Here is a 27,609-nt window from a genome sequence, read left to right as displayed (position 1 = left end):
TCTTTCCAGAAAAGGAAGGTACTAGATATTCACATATCAACAAACCTTTTCTTAGCCTCCAACTTTTTTTTATAAGTTTTTTTTTTAATGTTTATTTATTTTTGAGAGACAGAGAGAGATGGAGCAAGACCAGGGGAAGGGCAGAGAGAGGGAGACACAGAATCCAAAGCAGGCCCCAGGCTCTGAGCTGTCAGCACAGAGCCTGAGGTGTGGCTTGAACCCAAGAACCTGACCTGAGCCAAAGTCAGATGCTTAACCAAATGACCCACCCAGGCACCCCCTAACCTCTAACTTTTGAGATGCTAACGTACTATCCCTTAGAATATTTTAGAGACATGTATTGAATGTTTTAGTCAAGTTTGGGGGTTCTTTTTTTTGGTTTGAGGGTTTTTGTTTCTTGTTTGCCCTGTACCCTCTTCCACTTGATAACTGCACAGAAGTTTTATAAAATAATGTAGAATTTTGGTCACAAAGAAAGAGAACCATTAAAAATCATATGATCGAGTTCCCTGAGCTGGATCTAGAAAAACTGGCTCTTTCTTAGGGAATGAGATACTTAGAAAAAGGACAGTCTGTCCTCACAAGTAGTGATTAACTAGAATTCTCATTTTTTAAAACTGGCTTTATCAGGCATTCTGACTCTTTCTAAAGAGATTGCTACTGCTAACCACTCTTTCAGTTCACTGGGGAATTAATGCTCAGTGGCCCACTGGGGTTCATACAATAGCATTAAATAATTACTCCTCCTTTATGTATCTCCTGCTGTCTTAAAAAAATAAGTATACTAAAATTGGCTGTGCGAGAACTCAGGACATCTAACTGTGAAGAAAATATGCACACATATATCCACTCGGTGGTTAAGAGGCAGCTTCAAGTACTCCGTAACAAGCAAATTGTTCACACAGAGACAAGAAAGAAAAGGAGCGAAGAAAAACTGGCCACAGTAGCCCAAGTGGTGGTGATAAAGCTCAGGAACTAGTGGAGCTGAAGGGAGCTACAGGTGTAGGTACAGTCTGCAGCTTGGTGTGAAGGAGAGGGATCCACAGTTCTCCCTAAATCCAGTGACAAGCATGGTGGCCATCTTCTCTGCGCAGTTAGCCCCCAGCACTAGGAGGACAAGAGCAGGGATAAGGTGGAGGGAGCCCTGATATGGAGGGGAAGGAAGGTCATGAAGGATGCAAGGCAGGCGGGGAGAGGCGGTGCTTCAAGCTTCTTTCCTTGAGCTGACTCACAAACCTGGTTTGATTTGGTGAATGCATTTGGTGCCAGGCCTGGCTGTGTCTCCTTAGACCCCAGATAGGGCCGCCCTGTGTGCCTGGAGCAGTGGGAGAGTTGTCTTAAGGTTGACAAGCAGAAAAAAAAAAAAAAAAAAAAAAAAAGTTGAGGCTCTCTTAAATGTTGTAGTGGCAAGAATGAGAACTGGTGAGTTTATAGCCTTACTGCTCCTCTGCGCTGTGCTTGGCCTCAGCTTTCTCATCTGTAAAATGGGGTACTCACACCCCAGAGGGACATTGTGAGGTAAATTGTTATCAAGTTCCCCCTCAAGTTGCCTTGTGGTAGATGATTGACAAAGTTAAGCCACTTTCTCCTTTTCAGCTCCTGCAGTTTCATTTGTAAAACAGAGCATTTAGAATTCTAAATGCTTTCTAAAATGTGAAATCCGGCAGAAGAGAATTGCTGAGAAGTGTATGCGTTATGGTTTACACATCTCAGGTCTCAAGACCTTGCTAATTCCACTAATTCTTGGCAAAGAGACGCCAGCAAAGGTGAGGTCAGGACAGTCCAAGAGCAGGCAGTGAGGGCAGCCTGTGCCATGGAGCTGCCCGTTGAGGGCATGTGGGTAAACAACATGCCCACAGACCTAAACACAGAGTGGTGTTTAGACATGTGCCTACAAACCAGGGACTGCGTTGCAAACTGCTGTCTGTGGGCTATCTGTGCCTCACAGATTTTTTTTCCCCTTAGCTAGCATACTATTTTTTTTTTTCTAGAGCTCTGGAAAACCTGGCTCAAAACCTTAAAAGCAAGCTTAGTTTTTTTTTGAGTAATTTTTATAAATGGCTTTAGTCAGGGCCTTCACTCTTGTTTTACCACATTCCCTGTCATTTCCAGTTGCTCTAGACCTGGCCATTCTGTTTCTCTCTGGCCCATGAGTTTTTAGTCCCTCTTTCAGGGCCAAGGCAAGGCAGGACACAAGCCAGGGACCTGGCCCTGGACACAGAAGCAGCCATTGAATGGTTCTCTCCCTCTATCTCAGGGTTTCTGGATGAAATACAGGACTCTGTTAAATTTGCATGTTAGGTAAACCTAAGTATATATATTTTATGTAAGTATGTCGCATGGAATCTTCTTATTTCCTAAATCTGGCGTCCTACTCTATCCTCACTTATAATTCACATCATGGCACCAAAAGTACTCGATAAGTAGTAATTGTCATTGTAACATTTGGAAAAGGAATCTTGGAAACAGAACACCTTAGCAGCCTTGGAGAAAGGGAGAGAGAACTAATATATTTCAGCATTTGAAAGAGATAAATTGAGCAAGGCTCATGAGTGAATGTTTTAATTTGATATGGGGTAAAATTGGAAACTGTCATAGCTAGGAGGGTTTTTCTTCATGCTGGGCAATGACAGACAGATCGAAGGTTACTGGACTCAGGCCTTGCTCAGTGAAGAACTGTGTCAGGAGGAGCATCATTCCTAGGACTGTCTTCAGTGCATCTTGATGCCTGTTAGTGAGAGGACGCTAAACACTGTAATTGTGTTAGACTCCAGGCCTGCGGTCTCTGTGAATCCTGTCATACATACCAAGCTCTGCATTCTGTCACCTCTAGGTGACATTGGCCTCTTTCCTTTTCTATCCTGTTAATTCACTTCTCCCTCAATTGCCTTGCCTACTCCGAGTGTAGCTGAGTTTCCTCTTTTTTCAGGCTGTTCTCCCTTATCTCTAATTCTTGTGGCCTGGGAGGGAAATGAGGAGGTGGTGTGGCTAGAGGCCAGCAATATTCATTGGATGTCTTCTATCAGCCAGGTGCATTATCCAATTTGATCTCTTGACCATGCTGTAAGGAAGGTAACGTTATTCTTTTCTTAAATATGTGCTTTATTCTTTAGAGCAGTTATTTTTTTCAGGGCAAAATAGAGTGGAAAATATAGAGAGTTCCCATTTATCCATGCCCCAACATACCCTACCATTAATGTCCTGTACCACAGTGGTACCTTTGTTACAACTGACTATTGTTAAAGATGAGAAAACAGGGTTTGTGAGGTCAGAGTCAGGTAGCAGGGCTCTGTCTTTGCCGGTGGAAGCCTGCCTGCTTTGTTTCCACAGCTGCCTCAGCACCAAGTCTCTCCCTGGTCTGGTGCTCCTTGTGGTCCTTTCAGCCTTCGTTCTCACAGGGGAATGTAGGCAGGTGTAGCTTTAGATAAGAGGAAGGTGTGGGTAGATTGTTGTCTCATGTTCCCACATCTAGAGATTCTTCTCCAGTGGATAAGAATGGGTTTTCGAGAAGCTGTGACTTAATTCCCTGAAGTTACTTTTTATCTTTTCCTCCTTCCACTTTCCAGTCCACAAAGATTAAAAGAAGGAAGGTGGATAAAGTGATCCTAAAAATTTTCTGTGTTGAGATTTTATCTGAAAGTTCCAGAAGTTACTTTCACGGGACAATCAAGTCATTTCAGGCAAAGTTTGATGGAATCTACTGTCCAGCTTTAAAATTCATGTTTTTCAAAACATCAACTGTAAGTATAATCTTAAGAGCTAACAATCAGTGAGGTTGATTGACCTCACACCCTAGACCTCACCTCAACCAAACATAGCCCTTCGTGTCCTCTAGAACAGGGGGAATGTGAGTGTCACTGGATTACAGTTTCTTCCCTTAAGTACCACATGGCAAGCTGTCACATAAATGAGCCAGAGATGGCCTCTGAGTTGCTCATGTGTCCACTGTAGTCTGAAATATTGTTAGCTCAATAGCCCACTGACACTAAATTCAGGTTTTTACACATGCAGTTATTTAAAACAAACAAGCAGAGTTTTAGCCATTTAGAGCCTGCCTGCTTTATATACTCTATGAAACCTTACCCAGCATCTGTTGACCATTGATAAGAGAGGGCCTTGTGGTTTTAATATCCCAGGCTGCTACTGCCTTCTGGAGTTCTTTCACCCACAGACTTCCTCCCATGCTTCTGAGTGAAGTCACTTAGCACATAAGCTCCCTTTCTCCTGGGAGGGAGTTCCCTTGCCATCCTTCCTTTCAGGAGGCTGGCCTCTTTTCCTTAAGCCTCTGGACAGTCTCTTGCTGTGAGGGACTTCCATCTTCCATGAGCCCAGTCCAGGCAGCACACAGTAAAGCTTATTGTGCATTACTGTTTATTGTGGGCATATCGATGCCCTAGATTAGCCCCCACATCCCTCAAGAAAACCCCCTACACAAGCAGACCAGGCACAACTAACATTTCAAGAAACCAGGCACAAGAACCTTCAGAACTAAAATTGACCCATACTGCCTACATCTGGAAAAGACCCTTTGTAGAAAAGGTTCTCATTGTCTCTTCTTCTACCTTTTGGATATCAAATAGTTGTATATATTTTTAAGTGTGTATATTTATAGTTTGTGTACTAAATAAGTTTGCCTGGTTTTATGTATATTTGCCTCCTCCTATTTGTATATGTTACTAGGAAAAAGTATGATGCTTTTTCAGATTACAATGATCAGAGACATACTTAGGTTTTTAATAAAAATAAGTATAGTGCCTACAATTTATCATGTACTTACTGTGTGTCAGGCAATATATTAAGCTCTTTCCATGCATTATTTTACTTAATCATGAGAGTAACCAGTGAGGCTAGTACTTCTATTTCTTTACATTTTATGGGTGTGGAAAGTGGGTTCAGAGAGATTAGTTGCCTCATTTAGAGTCACATTAATGATGCTGCCATTGGATATGAACCCAGTTTGTCAGATGCCTACACCTGTGGCCCGCTCTCTTACATATGTCTTCAATAAGTGAGAGGGTTTTCTATAAGGACACATGAGAAAGTAAGTAAACAGCCTCGGTGGGCAGAGCCACACCTCATGGAGTGGAGGAAAACAATTCATCAACATTCAGGATTCAGCAGCACTGTTTGTAGTTCTGCAGTGGCTCCAGGACCTAACCTAATTCCCCTGGGGCATCCTGTCTGCCTCCCAGCCTCTTCTTGCTTTTCTCTCCTCACCTTCCATCTCCCTCATGGTTTCATCTGCCTCAGAACTCCTTTTTTCATGGCTTTTCTTCTTTGTATTTTTGTACTTCTCTGTTTCTTCCTCACTCTGGCCTCTGGATTCTCTGTGAATATTTCTGTTACACTTTCATAGGTAGAGTAGATGATTGGGTTGGTCCAGCCATTACAGAGAGCTTCATATCTGGACACCTCACCTCCAGGGCTCATGGCCAGCCCTTAGTTGTCTGCCTTTGGGTCAGGCACCAGGCCCTGGATCAGTCAGCTGAGACCAGGGACTTACTTCAATCACACTGTACAAATGATGGAAATTTTGTGTAAGACCACACAGGACAGAGCTACAAGTGGGACTTGAGCTTGCAGACTTTTGTAAGGAGGCAGCAAAAGCCCAAGTCTTCATAAGATCTGTCTGGCAAAAACAGTGAGATATTCAAAAAGATTTTTAATGTATCTATTTTGAACAACCTAAGACTATATGGTGAAAGCATCAGCAAATAAAAACATTTTCAAAGGTAGTTCCTAGCAACAAAAATGTAAGCTGTGAAACCCATATTTACCTGCGGAAATTCAAGCATATTTTTGTTTATTTGTGGCTTCTCATGTCACTGATTAGGTCAGGACATAAAATGGAAAACAGATCATTGGTTGTGATAGCAGAGTTACATACAATGTTAGTTCTCTTCTTCTGTTACATTTATAAACATTTATGAGTATGTACGAATGGATAATGTTAAGGTTCCATACATTATCTATTAGATTATAAGCATGATAGAGTCATGTACACTTCCCCTTCGTTGCTTTAGCATCTTATTATTCATTTATTGAGCAGACACTCAATAAATGACATTGCCTAATTACTTAACTCTGTTGCCAATTGAAAAGAAAGTGCTAGTGGAAGAATCTTCCATGAGAGTAGAGTCGAGGAGAAATAAAGCTACTTTTATGGATATTTTATGTCTTAATTCCAGTTTCTCTGGGTCAAGATAATAAATTGCTGTAATAGAATTTTGTATCGTTCTCTTCTGTTTGTTCCCATTCACACCATGTGTTAGCTGTGCCTCTCACTAATGCAAATATAAACATTCAGGAAAATATAAATCTTTGGTATGCTTTCATTTTTTTTTCATGAGGGCTTCAGTACTGTGTTTGAAGTCCTAATCAACTTCTAGTTTAGGCCTATTTTATTTTTTTAAATTTTTTTTTTTTTCAACGTTTATTTTTGGGACAGAGAGAGACAGAGCATGAACGGGGGAGGGGCAGAGAGAGAGGGAGACACAGAATCGGAAACAGGCTCCAGGCTCCGAGCCATCAGCCCAGAGCCCGACGCGGGGCTCGAACTCACGGACCGCGAGATCGTGACCTGGCTGAAGTCGGACGCTTAACCGACTGAGCCACCCAGGCGCCCCTAGGCCTATTTTAATCCTTCTACTTGGGATGTCAAGCTGTAGAACTCTAATTAAATTGACGAAAGACTACAAAACAAAATTAAGGAACATGTGAAGATGGAGATTAATCCTGTCCATGGACTTCTTTGTTAATAGTTGAATTTTGGAAGTGACCTTCTGTCCTGTCAGCTCACAAGCTCACTGAGTCTAGAGAGATTAAATGCCTTCATCCCCAAGATCCCTCAGCTGACTAATGGCTTAATACTATAAAATTAGAAGCTATAGCATTTTGATGTTTCCAGATATTTGTATAAGTCATAGCCTTAGTTACAAAGTTGACTTTATATATGACTTGTGAGTTCAGTCTCACTATTATACACACACACACACACACACACACACACACACACGTCTTCTGTTTGGCTTTAACTTGGTAAATCATTTCCAGAGGTGATCAAACACTGGAATCATTTAACAATATGGTGTTTCCTCCTCATTTCATAAGTTCCTGGAGAAGCCACTCTTTATGCTCCATTCAAGGCATTTTGACCACAGAGTTTTCTTTTTTTTTCTCTCTCTTTGACTCCTCAAAATCCCATGGGATGAGGAACCCATTCTGAGAAATAAGTCACAGCAACTTTTGAAATATAGAAAGCCAAGCAATTAGTGTCAGATTTTCCCTTGGGGAAAAAAGATTATATATACACACACACACACACACACACATACACACACATATATACACATACACACACACACATATACACACACACACACACACATATATATATATATATATATATATATATATATATATATATATACACACATACACACACACACTACAGAGGTAACTCAAGGAAGTTCTGTACTAGTGGTACATTGTATAAATGATAACTTTTGATAAAGCAACAATCTATCTTCTCTGGGAGAGATTTATGCCATCTTTGAGTCATTAATAGTATATGACACTGGTTTCCACTCAGAGCTGAAACAAATCATCGTAGAGTTTTTTGTTGTTCTTGTATCAGGTATATTTCAAAAGATTTTGAATTTATAAAATGTCTGGAAATTTACAGGAATGAAGTTGACCAAATGTACACTTAATGGGAAAACCAAATCAAACTCAGATGTAATCTCAAGGTGTTTTTGTGGACTTCATATTCTTGGTCTTTTCAGAGGGGCATTGGTTTCTTTTCCTGTGATGTGAATTTAGTTGGTTCCAGTATAAGTTTAAATTCAGTAAACAGGTGATTACCCACCATGTGCAAAGCCATACACTAGGTGCAATCATGGGCTGTGCTCATGTAATCCTTACATATACCCGGTGAGGAATATGATCCTATTACTTCAAAGAAAGTCTTGTAAAAACTATGACTCATCCATGATTACGTGACTAATAAGTGGTATTATAGGAATCATAAATCATGTTATTTTATCCTTAAATCGATTATACCTTCCAATAAAATTATAAGGAGAAAAGTCTTGAAAATACTTCCTTGTCCACATTCTGTTGATTGTTGCAGGATCAACAATCTGATTCATCAAAGGAAGATTCTGTTGCTGACTCATTAAAGGAAGATGATGTTGGTTAATGCCATGACTTTGGAGTCAGGCCAACATGGGGATGAACCCTGGCTCTTCAGCTGTGGAGAAATGTCATGACTTTGAATAAAGTTGTTTGGGTTTTAACTTGCAAACCTCAATTTCTTTACCAAACAATAGTAATACAACATTCCATAGGGTTGTAATGAGAATTGAGTACAATACTGAACATAGAGTATTTAGCAGAGCACCCAGCAAATTGTACAGATTCTTAGTAGTTATTATTCATAGAGATAGTGGTGGGATAAGAAGATAGTACAAATTGGCTAACAAAAGATGTTTATTGTGAAGAATTTTGAAGAATTTTGAAGAATTATGAAGAATTTTCTTATTAATAAAATTGTATTAATCTCACTGAAGATGTTGGTTATAAACAGCCCACGTAAAGTATTTGTCAACTTTAGGTGATGCTTTTTTAAGATATTTTAAAATATGGAACCAGAATAGAACATTTTTAGGTTATGTCCATATTTTAATTATTTTGCTAATGGATTGGGAATAATGGCATGAATAAATTCTGACAGGTGAAGAGTTCCCAGCCCTCTTTTTTTTTTTTTTTTTTTTTTTTTTTTTTTTTTTTAATTTTTTTTTTTCAACATTTTTTATTTATTTTTGGGACAGAGAGAGACAGAGCATGAACGGGGGAGGGGCAGAGAGAGAGGGAGACACAGAATCGGAAACAGGCTCCAGGCTCCGAGCCATCAGCCCAGAGCCTGACGCGGGGCTCGAACTCACGGACCGCGAGATCGTGACCTGGCTGAAGTCGGACGCTTAACCGACTGCGCCACCCAGGCGCCCCCCAGCCCTCTTTAAGAAATGCATACAAAACTAATTATATATATCCTTTGAGTCATTAAAAAAAATTCTACAGCTGTTATACAGTGGTTATACGACTATTTTGACAGGCTCTTAGAACAATTTCTCTCCTTAAAAATCATTCACTTTCTACTAGAGTTAGTGTCTAGCACAATAGGTCAGAACTTTATCTGTAAGCCAGGAGAAATTAATTTGGTTTTCATTATATGTAGATAAATTAATTTTGTTAAAATTAATAAAAAATAATTTAATGCATGACAGAGAAGTTTGGCTTTAAAAATAATCCTGGTACAAGGAATCTAGATTGGGAATATACAGGATCAGTCTTTATTATACAGGTACACAGATATCTATACAATTCAAGATTGATTATATTAAAACAAGCTGAAGTTTCCCCAGATTTAAATATAACCATAGAGTTTCATTTATTTCCCGTAGACTTCTCCACATTAACTTGGTCAACATACATCAAAGTGTTTAAAGTGATAACCTTGGATATTTGTCTATATACTATGAGGTTGACAAAGTACAAAGAACCTTGTGCAAAAATCAGAATCTTAAATATAGTCTTTGCAGATTTAATCTTTCATGAGAATAAAATAGATAAATGTAAGAATGGTTCATCCTTTAAGGGTAAGTTAAATTTTGTTACTGGGAAATGACTTTTGAAAATGATATCTCTGGATTCAAAAAAGAAATCTCCGTTTGTAAATATAAAGGGACAGTGTGTGTGTGTGTGTGTGTGTATTCTAGTTTATTCATACCATTGTCACCCTTTTAATTAATCATCATCTTTTTAACTAAGCCATAAGTTTTAAGGCTTTAACCTTTAGGTCCTCAGTGAATGATCTATTTCATAGCAAAAACATCTTAAATTCAAATTATAATCCTATTTTCATTTCTTTTTCTCAGATGATGAAACATGCTTGGAATAATTATAAACGTTATGCCTGGGGATTAAATGAACTGAAACCTATATCAAAAGAAGGCCATTCGAGCAGTTTGTTTGGTGAGTAGAATGTGCTTTGGTTTCTTAGTGACAGTAACTTTTCTCCGATTGATGGAACTTGTGGGTGGTAAAGTTTGTGTGCCCCTCCAGGCCATGTTGCTAGGAAACTTGCATACCTGCTGCAATTATCTGCAAGGACTGGGCATAGTGTGTCCTTCAGACAGAGCACTCTACATTGGAATCACTTGAGTACCTTTAAAAAAAAATACTGATGCCTGGGGAACAGTCCCAAAGATTATCATTTAATGGCTATGGGTGCAGCATCAAGATTTTTAGCTCCTGGGGTGATACCCAGCAGAGGAGCATTTGGTCGGCTGCATTAACTGCTTCTTGTCAGGTAAAGTTGTGTCTTTATCGATAAGCTTTATTGATCACCAGCCTGCCATGGTGATCTTCACTGTATCTTGGTGACTCTCAACTTTAGCTCTGGGTTTCTCCTGTTTGTGCCGTGGAAGAGAAAGTGAGAATGGATGGTCAGTTATTTGAATGTCCATTTATCTGCATTGGCATGCTTCATTGCATTTTGTCCTCACGGCATCCCTTTATGTTTGGTACGGTGGGTATTAATAGCAATCCCATTGTGACGTGAGGAAGCTAGGGAACAGAAGTGTTTGGTGGATTCCTTGGGTCACAGAGCTACCATTGTCATTCTCCTCACACTTGATTCTTTTTTATCCTGCACAATTTTGCCTGTAAGTAATAGGATGAAGGGGATACAGTCTTATTCCAACACTTCTTAATTCTGCATAGAAAATGTGACTTTTTATACTTTAACTGAAGGTGTTAAATAGTATCAAATCCTATAACAAACAACAGAATCAACTGACATTTATTATGCACTAAGCGCCATTTGTGTGTCATCTCCCTTAACCTCATTATTATACACATTTTATAGATGAGAAAGATGAAGCTCAGAGCATAACTTGCCCATGTGAGCCACGTACTAACAGGCTGAGCTGGGGCAGAACCCAGGTGTGTCTAAGGTCAGAGTCTGTGGTCCTCTTTTCCATTTATTCAGGATCTTCCATGTGTTTGGCTCTCCTTCCAGTACTGGTGTTAACACAATACAAGTCTTTGCAGAGTTCATGGCCTTGGGCAGAAGAGCTGTGTGTAAACAGTGAGTTGTCAGAGCATTAGAAGTGTCAGTAGATATTCGTCTGAAGTGCAGATATTCATATGAAGTTGATTCCAGGTGGGAAGAAGAGAATTGTAAGAACAGTTAGGGAGAGCTGGCAGAGTAGAAGAAAGACTGGTTGGTCCATCACAGTGATGCAGACCTGGAAGAGAGCCCAAACCTGGAGTAGTGACAGAAGTGCTTTCAGATGTTTTTATAAAGTAGTGTTTTCAGGACACAGTGACCAGTTAACATGGGTGTTGAGAGTTAGGAATTGAAGACAAATTTAGAAGCTTCATGCAGACTCAGAGGCCTTTGTTTTTTCATTGTTTCCTATAACTTTTTAAAATCTAATTCTGTTTTTGCTTTTATCCCTATAAAAGTTGCTTGTATAATTAATAACTCAGTTTTGTGTAAATTTGTCAAAATCTTTGTCAAATAGATTATTTTGTTCTTTGTTAACATGTTGACGATTTTTTAAAGTATTCTTAAGCATCGAAACATACTAAGTCTCTTAGTATGGAATGTGCATATGAAGAAGACAGGTCTTTTCCATTCTGAGGAAGTTTACAGGCTAAAAGAGATGCATACAAGTAATTATAATGGAAGGCAGAAAGTGATGAATGCAAGACCAATGTAAAGTCTTCATGTCAAGGGAGTTCGAAGGAAATGAATCATAAAGTCAAGATGGGGTGGGTGGGTAGAAGGGGAGGTTAGGATCAGTCAGGCCTTCAAAGAGAGTGAATTCCATTTTAGAATAATGGCTTCTGAGAGCTATCATAATTTTAGATCTAACTATATTTAAAAATTTTGCACAGGTGCACTTTGATGTGATTACATTCAAATTAATATGTGTGTTGCTCCTTTGTTTCAGATCTATTTTTTGTTGCTGGAGAATTCAGTCACAAATGAAATGTCTAAGAGATTATTTTCTACAAGTTCAGAAGAAACTTTAAAGATTAGTGTATCAATTCATAGCCTGTGATTATTGTTAGTTTGGTTTTGATGCAGCTTTTACACTCTCTTTTACTGAAAGAAGTTTAGACTGTGTTCATTATTACTATTATTAATAAATTCTGTATTCCCCTTTTCCAAGGATGGTCAATTTGCTTGTGTGTGTGTCAAATATTTTAATCAATAAATGTTTTTCTGATATTTTCAGGTAGTATTAAAGGAGCAACAATAGTAGATGCCCTGGATACGCTTTTTATAATGGAAATGAAAGATGAATTTGAAGAGGCAAAATCATGGGTTGAAGAAAATCTAGATTTTAATGTGGTGAGTTAAACAAAAATTGCCAATTCAGTTTTTAAATCTCAGTTTAACATGGACAAATTCTGTTGTGGGGCCAATTATTGTGCTATATACCATAGCAGAAACAAAGAATGCATTTTTAAATAGTACCATACTATATTCTTGCCCCCGTTACCGTGGAAGTACATGTTTTTGTTTTTTAGCAAATTAGGAGTAAGGAAAAAGAAATTAAAATCTGTCAAGGCCAACATGTGCCAAGTGTTGATGTTCAAGTACCATAACCACCCTATGAGATGGCCATTGTTTTCACACTTGTACAGGCTATAAATTGGAGCCTCAGAGGCTTATCCAGATCACACAGTTAGTTGTGTGTCAGAGCTGTGAGTCTAGCAGAAATCTGTGTGGCTCCATGCTCATGCTTTTGCACCGTGGGCCATGGCACATTGTTTTCATTTTATTAAATTAACTTTTGTTAATTGGAGTACAGGGTACCAGGTGGTGAGCTGCAGTCCAACAAAAGACCACAAGAGAAACTGCAGTAGAGAAGCTTATTACTCACGGGTCCTGAGGAGGTACGCAGCAGGCCTCCAGGGGCCACACAGGGAGGTCAGACAGTATAGACAGAACCTGGGGCGCATGCCTTTAGTAGGGTGGGTATAGTGCTTTGGAGTCAAATTGGTCAATTCGTACCGGAAAGAGCTACGTTTTGGTAAGGTCCACCGGAGTCTTTTCTAAGGTGTGCACAAGGGGAAGGCCCTGAGGGGCTAGGGAGACCATTGATCACAAGGGCGATTGGGGGAGTCATGCCAGGAACTTGGATTTGCTTGTGACTGCGTGGGCTTAAGGCCCCCCACAGGCTATGTGGCTGCCAAGGCTGCAATACCAAGGAGACCTCCACTAAACTCTCAATATGCATCCACTGTCACATAAATAAGGCTTCAAAATTTGTTAGTTCTATACCCTTGTCTGCATAAAATGTTGTCAATATGTATTTGAAGCCTTTAAAAATCTTTGTGCGTGTACTATCATTCTTAACAAATAACATCAAAATCTATTGTATACCAAGGAAAAGGTTCAGAATTAAGGAGAGCGGACACTTCAGAACTTCTTGATAATTTTGATTTGGGAGGGCAGCTCATCTAATTCCATAATCAGTGTTTTGCCTCATGATGAGATTGGCAAAAAACTTGTTTTAAAAAAGCGGAAGAGGGGAGCCTGGGTGGCTCAGTCGGTTAAGCGTCCGACTTCAGCTCAGGTCATGATCTCACATTCTGTGAGTTCGAGCCCCGCGTCGGGCTCTGTGCTGACCGCTCAGAGCCTGGAGCCTGTTTCGGATTCTGTGTCTCCCTCTCTCTCTGACCCTCTCCCATTCATGCTCTGTCTCTCTCTGTCTCAAAAATAAGTAAACATTAAAAAAAATTTTTTTTTAATTAAAAAAAAAAAAAAAAAAAAAAAGCAGAAGACTGTTGGCCCAGCTGTGTTCTAGTCATTCACTTATGTTTGCATTATTAGTATTTTTAATCAGAGATTGTTTCACAGAAAGCCTTATAAGCTTCTTGTCTATCTGGTAAGCATTCGATAGTATCTGTAAATCTCCATAACCAGGCACAAGCAACATGCTGTATGTTGAAACTGGACATAGAAAGAGTGTTTCCCTCTCAACACCTCCACTTTGTGGAGCTCTTGTTCTCTCACAGACCCAGTGAGGACAACAGTGTCAGTCAGAATATTAAAGATCGATAAAACTAAATCTTTTTCCTAACTCTTTGCATTAAAAACCTATATAAATTAAAAGTTTGAATATTTTGTTTCAAGGCTGCATGCTGAGCTTAAGATTCTCTCCCTCCATCTGTACTCTCTCCCTCTCTCTAAAATAAATAAATAAATATATATATATATATATATATATATATATATATATATATATATATATTTAAAGAATGAATATTTTGTTCCAGCCTTCTTATTAATTGCCTTGTATGCCCCATTTTGGAGATCACTGCCGTAAAGGACATTTAGATAAGTCTGTGTTTAATCTGCCTTATAATTGAATTTTGAATATAAAGGAGACATATTCCAACATAAAAGGACCTTGGAGATCAATGTGTTCGGCTCTTTCATTTTAAAAATGAGAAAACAGGGGGCGCCTGGGTGGCTCAGTCAGTTAAGCGTCCGACTTTGACTCAGGTCATGATGTCACGGTTTGTGAGTTCCAGCCCTGCGTGGGGCTCTGTGCTGACAGCTCAGAGCCTGGAGCCTGCTTCAGATTCTGTGTCTCCTCCTCTCTCTGCCCCTCCCCAACTTGTGCTCTGTCTCTCTATGTCTCTCAAAAAATAAATAAATGTAAAAAAAAAAAAATTTTTTTTTTAATGAGAAAACAGACCCAGGGAGCTGGTGATTTGCTCAAGGTTCTACAGCCATTTGATTGGAATGACTTGTGATAGATAGCTCTAATATTATCAATAGAACTGAGAATGAAAAATCAAAGCAGTGAAAAAAAATTGTTTCTTCTTGAGGGTTTGTCATCTCTTACTAATATCTCTGTCCCATCTTGTTATTTATAAGTTAAATTAAAATACCTACCTTTAAATAGGGCTTGTCATCAGCTATCTATGGGAGAGAAAATGGTTAATGTATTCCCTCCCCCAACCCCTCTCAAGAAAGGTTGGGAGAATAGGAACTGGATTCCGTCAAAATCAAATGATTTTTTTCTCCTCCTGTTATCCAGTGTTTTTTCTTTCTTTACTTGTTTCTTTAATTCAAGTATAATTAACATAATGTTATATTCGTTTTGGATATATAATATAGTGATTCAGCAATTCTATATATTTCTCAGTGCTCATCAAGATAAATATATTCCTAACTCCCTTTATCTATTTCACCTCCCCTTCCCCTTTGTTAAGAGGATATTTATATTTTTCCGTTTTAGAGGAACCTTTGTACTGTTTTCCACAGTGGCTGCACCAATTTGCATTCCCACTGACAGTGCTCAAAGGTTTTTTTTCTCCATATCCTCACCAACACCTGTTATTTCTTGTGTATTGTGCCATTCTGACAGGTGTAAAGTGATAGCTTGTGTGATTTTAATTTGCATTTCCTTGATGATTAGTGATGTTAAGCATCTTTTCATATATTTGTTGGCCAGTTGTATGTCTTTGGAAAAATGTCTATTCAGGTCTTCTGCCCATATTTTAATTAGATTGGGGTTTTTTGGTCTAAAATTGTATAAGTTCTTTATATATTTTGGATATTAACCCCTTATCAGATATATCATTTGCAAACATCTTCTCCCATTCAGTAGGTTGCCTTTTTGTTTTGTTGGTTTGCTTTGCTGTGTAAAAGCTTTTTATTTTGGTGTGGTCCTAATAGTTTAACTTTGCTTTTGTTTCCCTGTCTGAGGAGATATATCGAGAAAAATGTTTCTACAGCCAATGTCAAAGACATTAGTGCCTATCCTTTCTTCTAGGAATTTTATGATTTCAGATCTCACATTTAGGTGTTTAATCCATTTTGAATTTATTTTTGTGTATGGTATAAGTGGTCCAGTTTCATTCTTTTGCATGTAGCTGTCCAGTTTGCCTGGCACCATTTGATGAAGAGACTATCTTTTCCCCATTGTATGTTCTTGACTAGTCATACATTAATTGACCAAATAAATGTATATTTCTGGACTCTATTATGTTTTCTTGATCTCTGTGTCTGTTTTTGTGCCAGTAACATACTGTTTTGATTACTACAGCTTTGTAGTGTATCTTGAAATCTGGGGTTGTTGATACCACCAACTTTGTTCTTTTTCAAGATTGCTTTGGCTGTTTGGGGGCTTTTGTGGTTCCATACATATTTTAGGATTATTGTGCTAGTTCTGTGAAAAATGTTGTTAATATTCTTACAGGGATTGCATTCAATCTGTAGATTATTTTGATGGTATGGACATTTTAGCAATATTAGCTCTTCTAATCCATGAGCATGGAATATCCTTCCATTTATTTGTGACTTCTTCAATTTCTTTCATCAGGGTTTTAGTTCTTAGAGTACTCTTCCTTGGTGATGTTTATTCCCAGATATTTTATTATTTTTGGTATAGTTGTAAATGGGATTGTTTTCTTAATTTCTCTTTTTGCTGCTTCATTGTTAGTGTATAGAGATATGGGGCACTTGGGTGGCTCAGTCGGTTGGATGTCCAGCTTCAGCTCAGGTCATGATCTCACGGTTTTTGAGTTTGAGCCTCAAGTCAGGCTCTGTGCTGACAGCTCAGAGCCTGGAGCCTGCTTTTCATTCTGTGTCTCATTCTCTCTCTGCCCTTCCCCACTTGTGCCCTGTCTCTGTCTCTCAAAAATAAATAAATGTAAAGAAAAGAAAATAAATGCAACATATTTCTGTAATTAATTTTGCAGTTTTACCATATTCATTTATCCAAGATCGAATGATTGAAGACAGGAAAGTAGATGTCAGTGATGCTAGACCTGAATAGTATCCAGGTCCCTTGTCTTTTAATTACAGAATTGCTCCCCAAAACTCCCCAAATCCTGCAACAATTCTTTGCTTTCATGACCAGCAGTAGTCTGAGAAACTGTGGAATCATTTATTTAAAAGAACAAAGTAAAGGCCTCTCAAGCTAACAGACAAGGTAACAGAAGGTGGTTGGTTGACCTCAGACCACTACCAGGTGACATGAATGTGTTCCGTGGGCGGTGGGGACCTGTGAGGAAGCAGAGGGAATCTAATAGGGGAAATTAGGCTGTGGAGAAGAGCCAATTTTTGTGCTTCCTTACTTGCAAGATAAAGCAGTTGGACTGTTCTTGAGTGGTTGCTTAAATACTGACCTTTAATGTTGTTTATTTAAAGCTGTATTTTTGTTTTTTAACAAGATTTTATCCAAATAATTGACAGACTTGTGTAAAATACCATTTTAGAACTGTTATTGATAATCTTGGCCTATGTCTTTCAAAATATACTTTAAAAGTCACAGCCACAGGTCTCAAATTTCTGTTTCTTATAATACTATTCCTAATGTGAGAGGCCTTGAAACATATTTGTTATAGTTCTCTCTGGGTGTTGCCATATTTTCCCTTAAAAAAGCACTTATCAGTAACATCCAAGTGATAGTACTTCTCATCTTAAAATTAGTAAATAAAATTCAGGGAAGCTGTATTGTTTTACTCTCCTAATCATTGTTTTATAAAATTCTTCAGCTTCCAGTTTTCTGGTTGGTTTTAATATATCTTATATGAGAATTCGTTTTATATTTGCTCAATTTACCCAGAGGCTCAGGTGATTATATCAATAATTACACAGCTTTCTTTTTGAAAATGCAAACTTTTTCCGTTTATCTGAAGGACGGAGACATTGGAGAAGCTTATTAAACAAAGAGAGAAAATTTGTTTTGTTTTTATGGATAACATGTAATATGATTCCAGCTTGGATAAATTATTGCTTGTTTTTAAATTAACTTTTTTTCCTGATAAAGTATTAATTATAGTTGACGGTGTCAGGGTATTGCAGAAAAGTTAACGCATCCAAATTTATTGCAAGGGAAAAATCAGAATGAAACTGAAACAAACACTACTGTTGAGGGTTGGTTTATCCTGTGGTGCTCTTGAGCATCAAGAATAAATGTGTTTTTATGTGAAATATTCAATTTGCATCACTTACAGGTGTAAACTAAATGTTTTTTTATTGGTTTATACTATCATTAACTAAAACTCATTTTCTTTTAATTAAGGCATAGCAAGTTGATTCCATTTGCATATTTGGTAGCACAGAGTTCAAGTGGCTCTAATAACGGGCTTAAAATAAATCACTGAGATAATATATAGGAGCAAGGGCTTCCCAGGTGGAGCTTTGTATTACATTCAAGCATCTGTAGAGGAACACAGATCTGGGCAGACCTCTAAAGGTAGATTCCAATGGATGAGTTTTCTGGTTTTAATTCAAAGTAATCCTAAAACCAAGAATCTGAAACACACCCTTGGTTAGTCATTATTTATTTCATTCACATGTTATTTACTAAACACGTTTTAAGGTCAGTTACCCTCCTGGAGCTTATAGTCTAGCAGGAAAAATAGAGTACTTAGCTGGGGCCAAGTTCTCTTGAGGGAGGAAGAAAGGAAAGAGGAAACCACTATTTAAAGAGTACAGAGACATGCCAAGTATTATGCTAGGTGATTTTTTTTCCATAGGTTATCTCATTTAGTGTTTGTGACAACCTTACAGGGTAAGTGGTATTGTCCCTGTTTTTATAGATTAAGAGGTGATTAACTAATTTCCAAATCACACAGCAAGTAAAAGCTGTGGGTGAACAAGATCTGCCTAACTCAGCGACCCTGTTTTTATTAGAGAGGAGGAAGTGCAGAGAGTTGTGAAATACATATAGGCAGCCAGAGAATTTGAATCCTCCCAGGTTAGGCATGTAATCTTCATATCACAGCACACATTAAAGTGTATTGTTCCACAGGTATTCAGTAAATTCTAATTAAATGAACGAGAAGTTATCTTGTCCTACTTCTCAACAGACTATACTAGACTCAGAGAACAAAATGACAGGGCACAAGGATAACTGTACTGTGTCATATTTTGAAATAGTTAGAAATGATCTGGACTTCAAGTGCAGTTGATCTACTTGTTTTTTATCTAGCCTACTTCCAGAAGAAATTTGCGGTGGCTCCTGCTACTGGAAAGTCTTTAACATAAGAACAAATGATCAAGAGTTTCATATTTAGGCATTTCTAAGTTCAGTTCTGAGTGCTGCCTATTCTTTACTGTCACCTCAAAGAAGTACTGATTACCTAGATCCTTGCAGGAGAAATATTGAAAACTGTGTTCAGTATTAATATTATAGAATATGTAGAACTTTTCTCCAGATAATAATTTTGATATAAAACCTCAGTAAATGCCAAAGTTATATTAACTATTAAAAAGCATTTTTCTTCATTGAGGTAAAGTGGTGTCTCTATGACAGGGGGAGCTTTGAGAATGACAAAGGATAGATGATTAGCCTATTCCAGACACTTACCTAGCAACACACTAAGATGGTGGTCTTTGGCAAGCACATGGATTGTACTTTTTTTCTTTAATTTTTTTTTATTGCAGTAAAATACACTGGTACCATAAACTGGTACCATCATAACCATTTTTAAGGGTACAATTCAGTAGTATTAAGTACTATAATATTAATAGTGTATTGCTGTGCAACCATCACCACTATCCATATCCAATTCTTTTAATCTTGCAAAACTGAAACTCAGTTCCCATTAAACACTAACTTCCCAGCCTTTATCCATCCAGCCCCTGACAACCACCATTCTACTTTCTGTCTGTATGATTATGACTACTCTAGCACCTCCTGTAAAGGGGATTCATATGGTATTTGTCATTTTGTGACTGCCTTATTTCACTTAGCATAATGTCTTCAAGGTTCATTCATATTACAGCATATGTCAGAATTTCCTGCCTTTTTAAGGTTGAGTAATATTTTCATCAGATGTATATTCCACGTTTTGCTTATTTATTCAGCTGTCAGTGACAGTTGGATTACTTCCATGTCTTAGCTATTGTGAATGTTTCTAGGAACACAGGTATCCAAATGTCTCTTTGAGATCCTACTTACAATTGTTTTTTGTATACACCCAGATGTGGGATTGCTGGATTGTATGGCAATTCTATTTACAATTTTTGGAGGAACCACCTTGCTGCTTTCCACAGTTGCTGCATTGTTTTACCTTCCCACCAATAGTGTGCAAGTATTCCAGTTTCTCCACATTCTCACCAACACTGTTATTTTCTGATTTTGTTTTTTACAGTAGCCACCAGTAGCAGATGTGAAGTGATATCTCATTGTAGTCTTGATTTGCATGAATTGTACTTTTTGTCATAATGAGTACTATATGTTTAAGATAACAGGTGAACTTAATCTCTTCCCTTTTTTTTTAAGTTAAAGTACAATGTTGACATGCAATGTTATTTAAGTTTCAAGTGTACAATATACTGATTTCACAATTCTCTACATTATGCAATGCTTACGACATTAAGTGTGGTTGCCCTCTGTCACCATACAGTGTTACTACACTATTATTGACTGTATTCCCTATGCTGTACTTTAATTCCTGTGATTTATTTATTTCATAACTGGAAGTTTGCACTTCTTAATCCCCTCTGCCTGTTTCCCCCACCCCTTTGGCTCTGGCAACCAAAAGTTTGTTCTCTGTATTTATGAAGCTATTTCTGTTTTGTTTGTTCCTTTGTTTTGTCTTTTAGATTCCACATATAAATGACATCATATATGATATTTGTAAAGTTTTATGGTATTCATCTGACTTATTTCACTTAGGCTAATACCCTTTTGGTCCATCCATATTATCTCAAATGACTTATCCTTTTTCATGGCTGAGTAATATTTATGTGTGTGCGCACGGGCATGCATATATCTTTTTGAATTAGTGTTTTCATTTTCTTTCATTAAATGCTCAAAAGTGGAATTACTGGATCATATGGTATTTTTTTTTAACTTTTTTTAACATTTATTCATTCTTGAGAGACAGAAAGAGACACAGTGTGAGTGGGTAAGGGGCAGAGAGAGGGAGGCAGAATCTGAAGCGGGCTCCGGACCCTGAGTTGTCAGTACAGAGCCTGACGTGAGGCCCAAACCCACAAACCCCGAGATCGTGACCTGAGCCGAAGTCAGATGTTCAACCAACTGAGCCACTCAGGCACTTCAATATGGTATTTTATTTTTAATTTTTTGAGGAACCTCCATACTGTTTTCCACAGTGGCTGCACCAATTTTATTCCCACCAACAGTTTAATAATCCAGACTGTTCTTTTACCCTACTTTTCAAGAAAATAAGCTATAAGGCTCCCTGTTGGAAAGACGTAAATAAGTTAACCTCACAAAGCAATTTTTGGATCATCTCAAATACCTGAATGCGTACTTGACATAGGTCCAGAGTTCTATGCCATAGCCCATGAAAGAAGTGACTTCTGCTTTAGTATTTGCCTTAGTCTATTTTAGAATAGCATTATGTCTCTATGGAGGCAAATAAGTTAATTATCCTGTTGAATGGAGTTATTCAGTATTTTTATCTGAATGCAAATCAGTGCCCGCCAAGCGTGATGATTTAAGTTTTGGCTTTAAAAGGATACTGAGATGTTCTGTCAATAATTAGTGATAGATTGGACTATTAGTTGAGGGTCCTTCTGGGTCTGCATAGTAAAATCTATTCACATAGAGAAGATGGTCTACCTTTGTGGCCTAACGCTTTGTTCCTCTTAAGAGGCTTATCATGTTACTTAAACATGAAACTAAAAGCTGCCAGGACATATGTTACACTAAGTTACATTGTTTAATGTTTCAATTTAATCTGTTAAAAGGAGTTTTATACTTTTAATCCTCGAAACAATAATACAAAACACACTTTGAAATACTATTTATAATCCAAGGTGTCTGCTGAGCTTAAACATAGGCAAGGTGTATGGGCAGTTACCACTCTTTAATCAATGTCTTTGAAAAGTCTCATCTTGTTTCCAATGTACTTTTCAGTAAGGCAAAGCATAGTTATCATATATGTTAGGAGTGGAGCAGTTATTATTAAACATAGTTACTGCATTGGATTGTGGTAGGGCAGTTATTAATGCTTGCTTTTCACTTACAGTTCATTGAGTAGAAAGCTGGTGGGGAGTTTGGAGGAATAGCTAGCAAAGAAGTAGTCTCTGATTTGAGGGCTCATAGAATTACCCTTAAAAAAAGAAGCCTAAACATTTATCCACGGGATACAGGTGTGCTGTTTCGAAGAGACACATGCACCCCCATGTTTATAGGAGCACTATCAACAATAGCCAAAGTATGGAAAGAGCCCAAATGTCCATTGATGGATGAATGGATAAAGAAGATGTGATATATATATATATACAATGGAGTATTACTCAGCAATCAAAAAGAATGAAATCTTCCCATTTGCAACTACGTGGATGGAACTGGAGGGTATTATGCTAAGTGAAATTAGTCAGAGAAGACAAAAATCATATGACTTCACTCATAGGAAGACTTTAAGAGACAAAACAGATGAACATAAGGGAAAGGAAATAAGTTATACAAAAACAGGGAGGGGGACAAAACATAAGAGACTCATAAATATGGACAACAAACTGAGGGTTGCTGGAGGGGTTGTGGGAGGGGGGATGGGCTAAATGGGCAAGGGGCATTATGGAATCTACTCTTGAAATCATGGTTTCACTATATGCTAACTAATTTGGAAGTAAATTTTAAAAAATAAAAAATTAAATTAAAAAAAAAAGAAGCCTAAGAATTTGGACCAAATAGAGTATTATTAAAATATTTTTGAAAATAAAAGTCCTCTTCCCAAGAGGCCTTTTTCAATTAAATACAATTAATCAGATCTGTCTGTGCCATGTAGAATCATAAGAATTAAGAATGCCTTTAGTATAAGTTTGAGTCTAAATAATTATGATAAGTCTTATGCAAAGAAATAATATGTCCTTTAGGGAAAGGCTGTGCCTCTGTAGTTCCTCAACCAAAAGAAAACTGGGTAAATCTGTGCTATAAACTAAATTTGTTATTCTAATGGTGAAGCCCATTTCATTCACTGAGATCAATTAAAATCTATCATTTTACAGAAAATTTTGGTGAATAAATTGCTTATAAAAATATCAAATAAATCCCTAATAAAGTTTTCTTACTTGTTTAAAATTCTATCTTGCCTAGTGGGAGAAAGTTAATCTTTCAGACATTCATTCTGAAACAAGGATTTTGAAGTGTTCACTTTTCCTCTTGCCCAGATAGAGTTAGGTTCTTTGTGCTCATAAATCAAATCTGTTGACTTGAAGGAAGTCAGTAGAAATATGGAGCATAGTATTAAGGATTAGGAGAGGGAGACATGCAAAATGGTATGTTGAATTAAACTCTTTTATCCATTTTAGCATTCTTTATCAGTTTATTTCATAATTCACATAAATGTATAGTGAACTAGATGACAGAAATGTTAAGGGATAAACTTACAGAAATTATAAGTCTAAGACAACCAGTATAAAAGATTAGTACTGTGGCCTAATTTTTCCATAATTTGTCATACTCACCTCTTGATTCTAGGTGTGACCTTAGTTATACAATATATTTTACTTAATCTATATATGAATGTGGTTAAGTGTGCCCTTCAATTCAAAGACTGTTGGTAGAGGAAAGTCAAAATGAAGGAGGCATTTCTCCAAGCCTCCAAGCCTTTTTTCATGGTTAGGCTTTCAGCCAAAAATGTCCACTTCCACTTGTTTATTAATTGTGATATTAACTAATAGGTGCATGCAATTTAGCCAGAAGTCTGGATCAACTTCTCAACCTGGCAACCACATATGACAGTGCACTAGAAGCCGTAGAATATTGGAGCATATCCCTGCGATGTAACCTTACTTAAAGATTTAAGGAAGGTAACTTTATTTTAAAACAAACACAGATCAAGGAGATTGGAAAATTCATACTGTTAGAAATAAATCACACAAGATTTTAGTATTACGGGCTCTTTGCGGCTCCCCTCCTTCACATACTATCTTCTCCCTGTCCTAATCCCTCTCTGTCATTAGAGTAAGTCACTGGAAAAGTTTTAGAACATCTTAAAAGATACTGCATGAATATTGGTGGGATGAATATATTCACTTTAATTTAATAATATTTTTAATGGAAATCATAATCAGAAATTAATAAAGATAGCCTACAACCCTGATTGTAGAAATTCCCTTTTGAAAATCCCGATACCTTATATGAAGTATATCAGACCCAAAAGGAAGTTTGGTCAAAATACTGTATTTCAAAAGAGGATTTTTTAGACATTGAGAAAGAGGACTCCCATGAGGGTCAGAGAAGATGTGTCAGTTTGCATTCTAGAATTTAGAATATTAGGATTCTGGAGTTTCTGATATTCCAGTAACCCCTGAGGAAATAAACTAAGATAGGCCTTGGTTTATGTCGCCTGAGTTACTGTGCTGTGAGTAATGGCAGCCGTTCTCTCCTGAGTGCATTATGCCAGGCACCATACACAGTGCTTTACATTCACAGACTCCTAGTGCCTTGTAAGGAATGCATTGTCCCTTTTTACAAACAAGAAAACAGAGACTTAAAGAGAGTAAGTGACTTGCCTGGGATCTCACCCTCAGCCTTCAAGCCCAGGTCTTTCTGACTCTAAGGTAGTCTTTTTATGGTCTGTTGTTTCCAATATAGAAAACCAGTTTGCTATGGTGGGAGAATTTTTATTTTCTTCGTCCTTTTCATCTAAGGATCTGTAAAGTGAACAAAAGTATCTAAATCTCAGTCTTTTGACCTAATCACATAATACAACCCAGAATGTTGAAAGATCTCTCAAATTAAGGTTTATAAATAATTTAGATTTAACTTTGATAAAAAGAAGTAGAAAAAATAATGTTGGGAGTTCTAATGTCATTCCAGTTTTCAAAAGGGGGAAAATATGATGATTCTTGAGTAGTCCTAATGGTGATGTGACATTCCTGAACAAGGCTTTTAAAGACAAGGACACAGCAGTCACTGGAAAGCTGCATGGGTTCACTAACAAGCCAGATTTGCTTCTTGGACAGGCTCACTAGACTGTTAGATCCATGAAATTCAAAAGGCAAAGCAACTGACTTTGAGCATGGTGTTTTGCAAGGTCATTTCTCAATATTTTATAGAGCAAGATCAACAGAATTTAGGTTCTAGAATACATTGCTGGATCAATATCTGGTTGAACAGCTGTACCCAATAGGTGATTGATGTCTAGCTGAAGATATATTCTGATGATATTTGACATGGCTCAGTCTTCTACCTTGCAGTAATTTTTATCAGATGTCTATATCAAAGTCCTCATAACCAAAATTTTCATAGGAGGAAGAGAATGCATATCTAATAAACCCATAGCCAGAATAAGAATATAAAAATCACTTTCACAGATTTTAGTAGGTAGAAATGCAGAGGACTGCTCTCAGACTTAAAAACTGAAAAACACAAGTAAAATATAAGAGTTTAAATTTCTTCAATTTTACTATAAGACATTGTTACCTTTAGACATAAGAAATATAGCGTGTGAACCAAAGTAAATTAGTGAACTCCCTTCCTTTTTCCTTATCAGTGATTTTGTGTAATAAAGAAGCTTTTACCAATATGCCTACAATGCTCATTCTGAATGATGCACCTCAATGATAAATTGCACCTCTATAGAGTCAAATCATATCAGGTGCATGTTGCAGATTATGAAATACTGTTAAACGAGCCCACTAAAGAGTCTTATGATGCTTTTGCCTACCTCTGGCCCACTAATTCTCATAAGTTGTTTTCATCCTTTACAGGAAATTTTTTGAAAAATTTTTAAACATAAGTAGTTGGCTAGCTGTCATTGTTAGATCCTTATAACTTTTTAGCAAGAGCAGGGGCAATTAAATGAAAATCTATGTGTATTTGTCTTTTCTGGAATTGTTTCCTCCCACTAAAGTGTAGATTCCATGAGTTTGAGGACCTTGTCAGTCTTCATTACCTTGCCCCTAGGGCTTATGACAGTGCCTGGCACATAGTAGTTGCTTGATAAATATTTGTTAAAAGAAACAATGTCTTGGATGATTTTAACTAAGCTCATCTGCAAGACATTGACTCCATATAATATAGTTTGCTGTTAGCCCCTATGATTATCAGTGAATGGTTGGACCTTATGTAAAAGGGAACAACTACTGAGTAGGCCAATGAACATGAAGGGAAGCTAACCAAAGATTAAAGAGGATCTTACCCCTATTGTTGGTTAGCTGTGTGCAATTTTCTAGTAACAGCATGTAGGACACGTCTATTTAGTAGTCAAGTCTTGTAAAATAATACAAGTATTGGTGATAATTACTAATTATATGCCACAACGGTATGACCATTAATAAAGGGACTTGGTGCATTATCATGGAGGTGATAATAGGAGTCAGGACAGTGCAGAGCCATGGGCCAGGAATCGGAGTACTCCAGCCAAATTCTGATTCAACCACTTATTTGTTGTCCGACCTTAAAAATGTCACAGTAACCACTCTACATCTCAGTGTCTCCATTTGTAAAATAGACATAAGACTAGTAATTATTTCACAGGGCTGGTGTGAGTATTAAAGGATGTAGTTCAGGTAAAGAGACTAGCACAGGATCTGGCACACTGTGGATAATAAAAGCAGGCTCCTTTATGCAGATAAAATTTCTTCCCAGGAAGATGTCCATCCTAGGCCCCAGGCAGGAATTTGGGAACAAGCACTTGGAACCCAGGTCCCCCCAACTTCAAATTCTATTTGCATTCTAGCTGTGCTACTTTAACATGGTGGGAGAAGAATGCTAGAATAATGTTCAACCACCAGCCAGAGTACAGAGTCTGAATGGCCTTTTAGGAAAAAAAAAGCAGGCAGATGAATAAGATAAAGGAGAACATAACAGAACAGAAAAATAAAATGTCCTGGCCCTGCGGCATCTGCACAAATAGAGAATACCAGCTAAGTACCGTATCTGTTGTTGAGCAGAGGGCGCGTAACTTAATTTTAGAAATATTTTATAATTGTTAAGAGTCAAAATTATTTTTGTTTACATATATTTTGACATTGTTAAAAGAGAGGAACTTTTTCTCTTGTATATAAATTGCTCTGGGCAAACATAAGATGGAGTAAAATTTAAATATTTGGCACACTTTATCATGATGGCATTTTTCTCAATTGTGTGCTATCATTTATGTATGAACCTTCTTTATTCTATTTCTACAGAATGCTGAAGTTTCTGTTTTTGAAGTAAATATACGCTTCGTTGGTGGACTACTCTCAGCCTACTATCTGTCTGGAGAAGAGGTAAGATGAAACAATAAAATTACATTTTTTGGAGTAAAATGTGCTTTCTATGGTACCTATTTTCATATTTTGATGGGCCTCAAGCATACAATGAATTGTCATATAATATATACTAATGAGACCGGCACACTGGGAAATTTGGGCACAAGTTGTAAGGAGATGTTAAGCAATGCCTTTAAAAAAGCCTGCCTCCATTCCATTAGGTGTTGTGTGGTTTACAACCATAAATCACATATGCCTGTTGACCAATTAAAGAGGCTTAGTGCAATGGCAGGCCTGTGAATGATTGTTTTTTCCTTAAAAATTATTTTAATATTAGCATAATGTTAGCTTAATAAAAACCTTTTTTAAGGTAGAGACATTTT

At 37.5% G+C, this 27,609-nt stretch overlaps 1 protein-coding gene across 1 annotated transcript in view; it reads left to right on the top strand.

The window, feature by feature from the left end:
• The window catches only part of MAN1A1 (mannosidase alpha class 1A member 1), a 166,279-nt gene that overhangs the window by 31,486 nt on the left and 107,184 nt on the right, over positions 1–27,609 (top strand). The window contains exons 3-5 of the mRNA XM_058735117.1: positions 9,939–10,035; positions 12,312–12,427; positions 27,164–27,244. Of these exons, the coding sequence (XP_058591100.1) occupies positions 9,939–10,035; positions 12,312–12,427; positions 27,164–27,244 (294 nt within the window). The remainder of the gene's footprint in view (positions 1–9,938; positions 10,036–12,311; positions 12,428–27,163; positions 27,245–27,609) is intronic.

The sequence above is a fragment of the Neofelis nebulosa genome, chromosome 6, assembly GCF_028018385.1.
Source record: "Neofelis nebulosa isolate mNeoNeb1 chromosome 6, mNeoNeb1.pri, whole genome shotgun sequence".
NCBI classification, from domain to species: domain Eukaryota; kingdom Metazoa; phylum Chordata; class Mammalia; order Carnivora; family Felidae; genus Neofelis; species Neofelis nebulosa.
The sequence above is the reverse complement of the archived record's forward strand: the minus strand, read 5'-3'. Positions and strand labels throughout refer to the sequence as shown.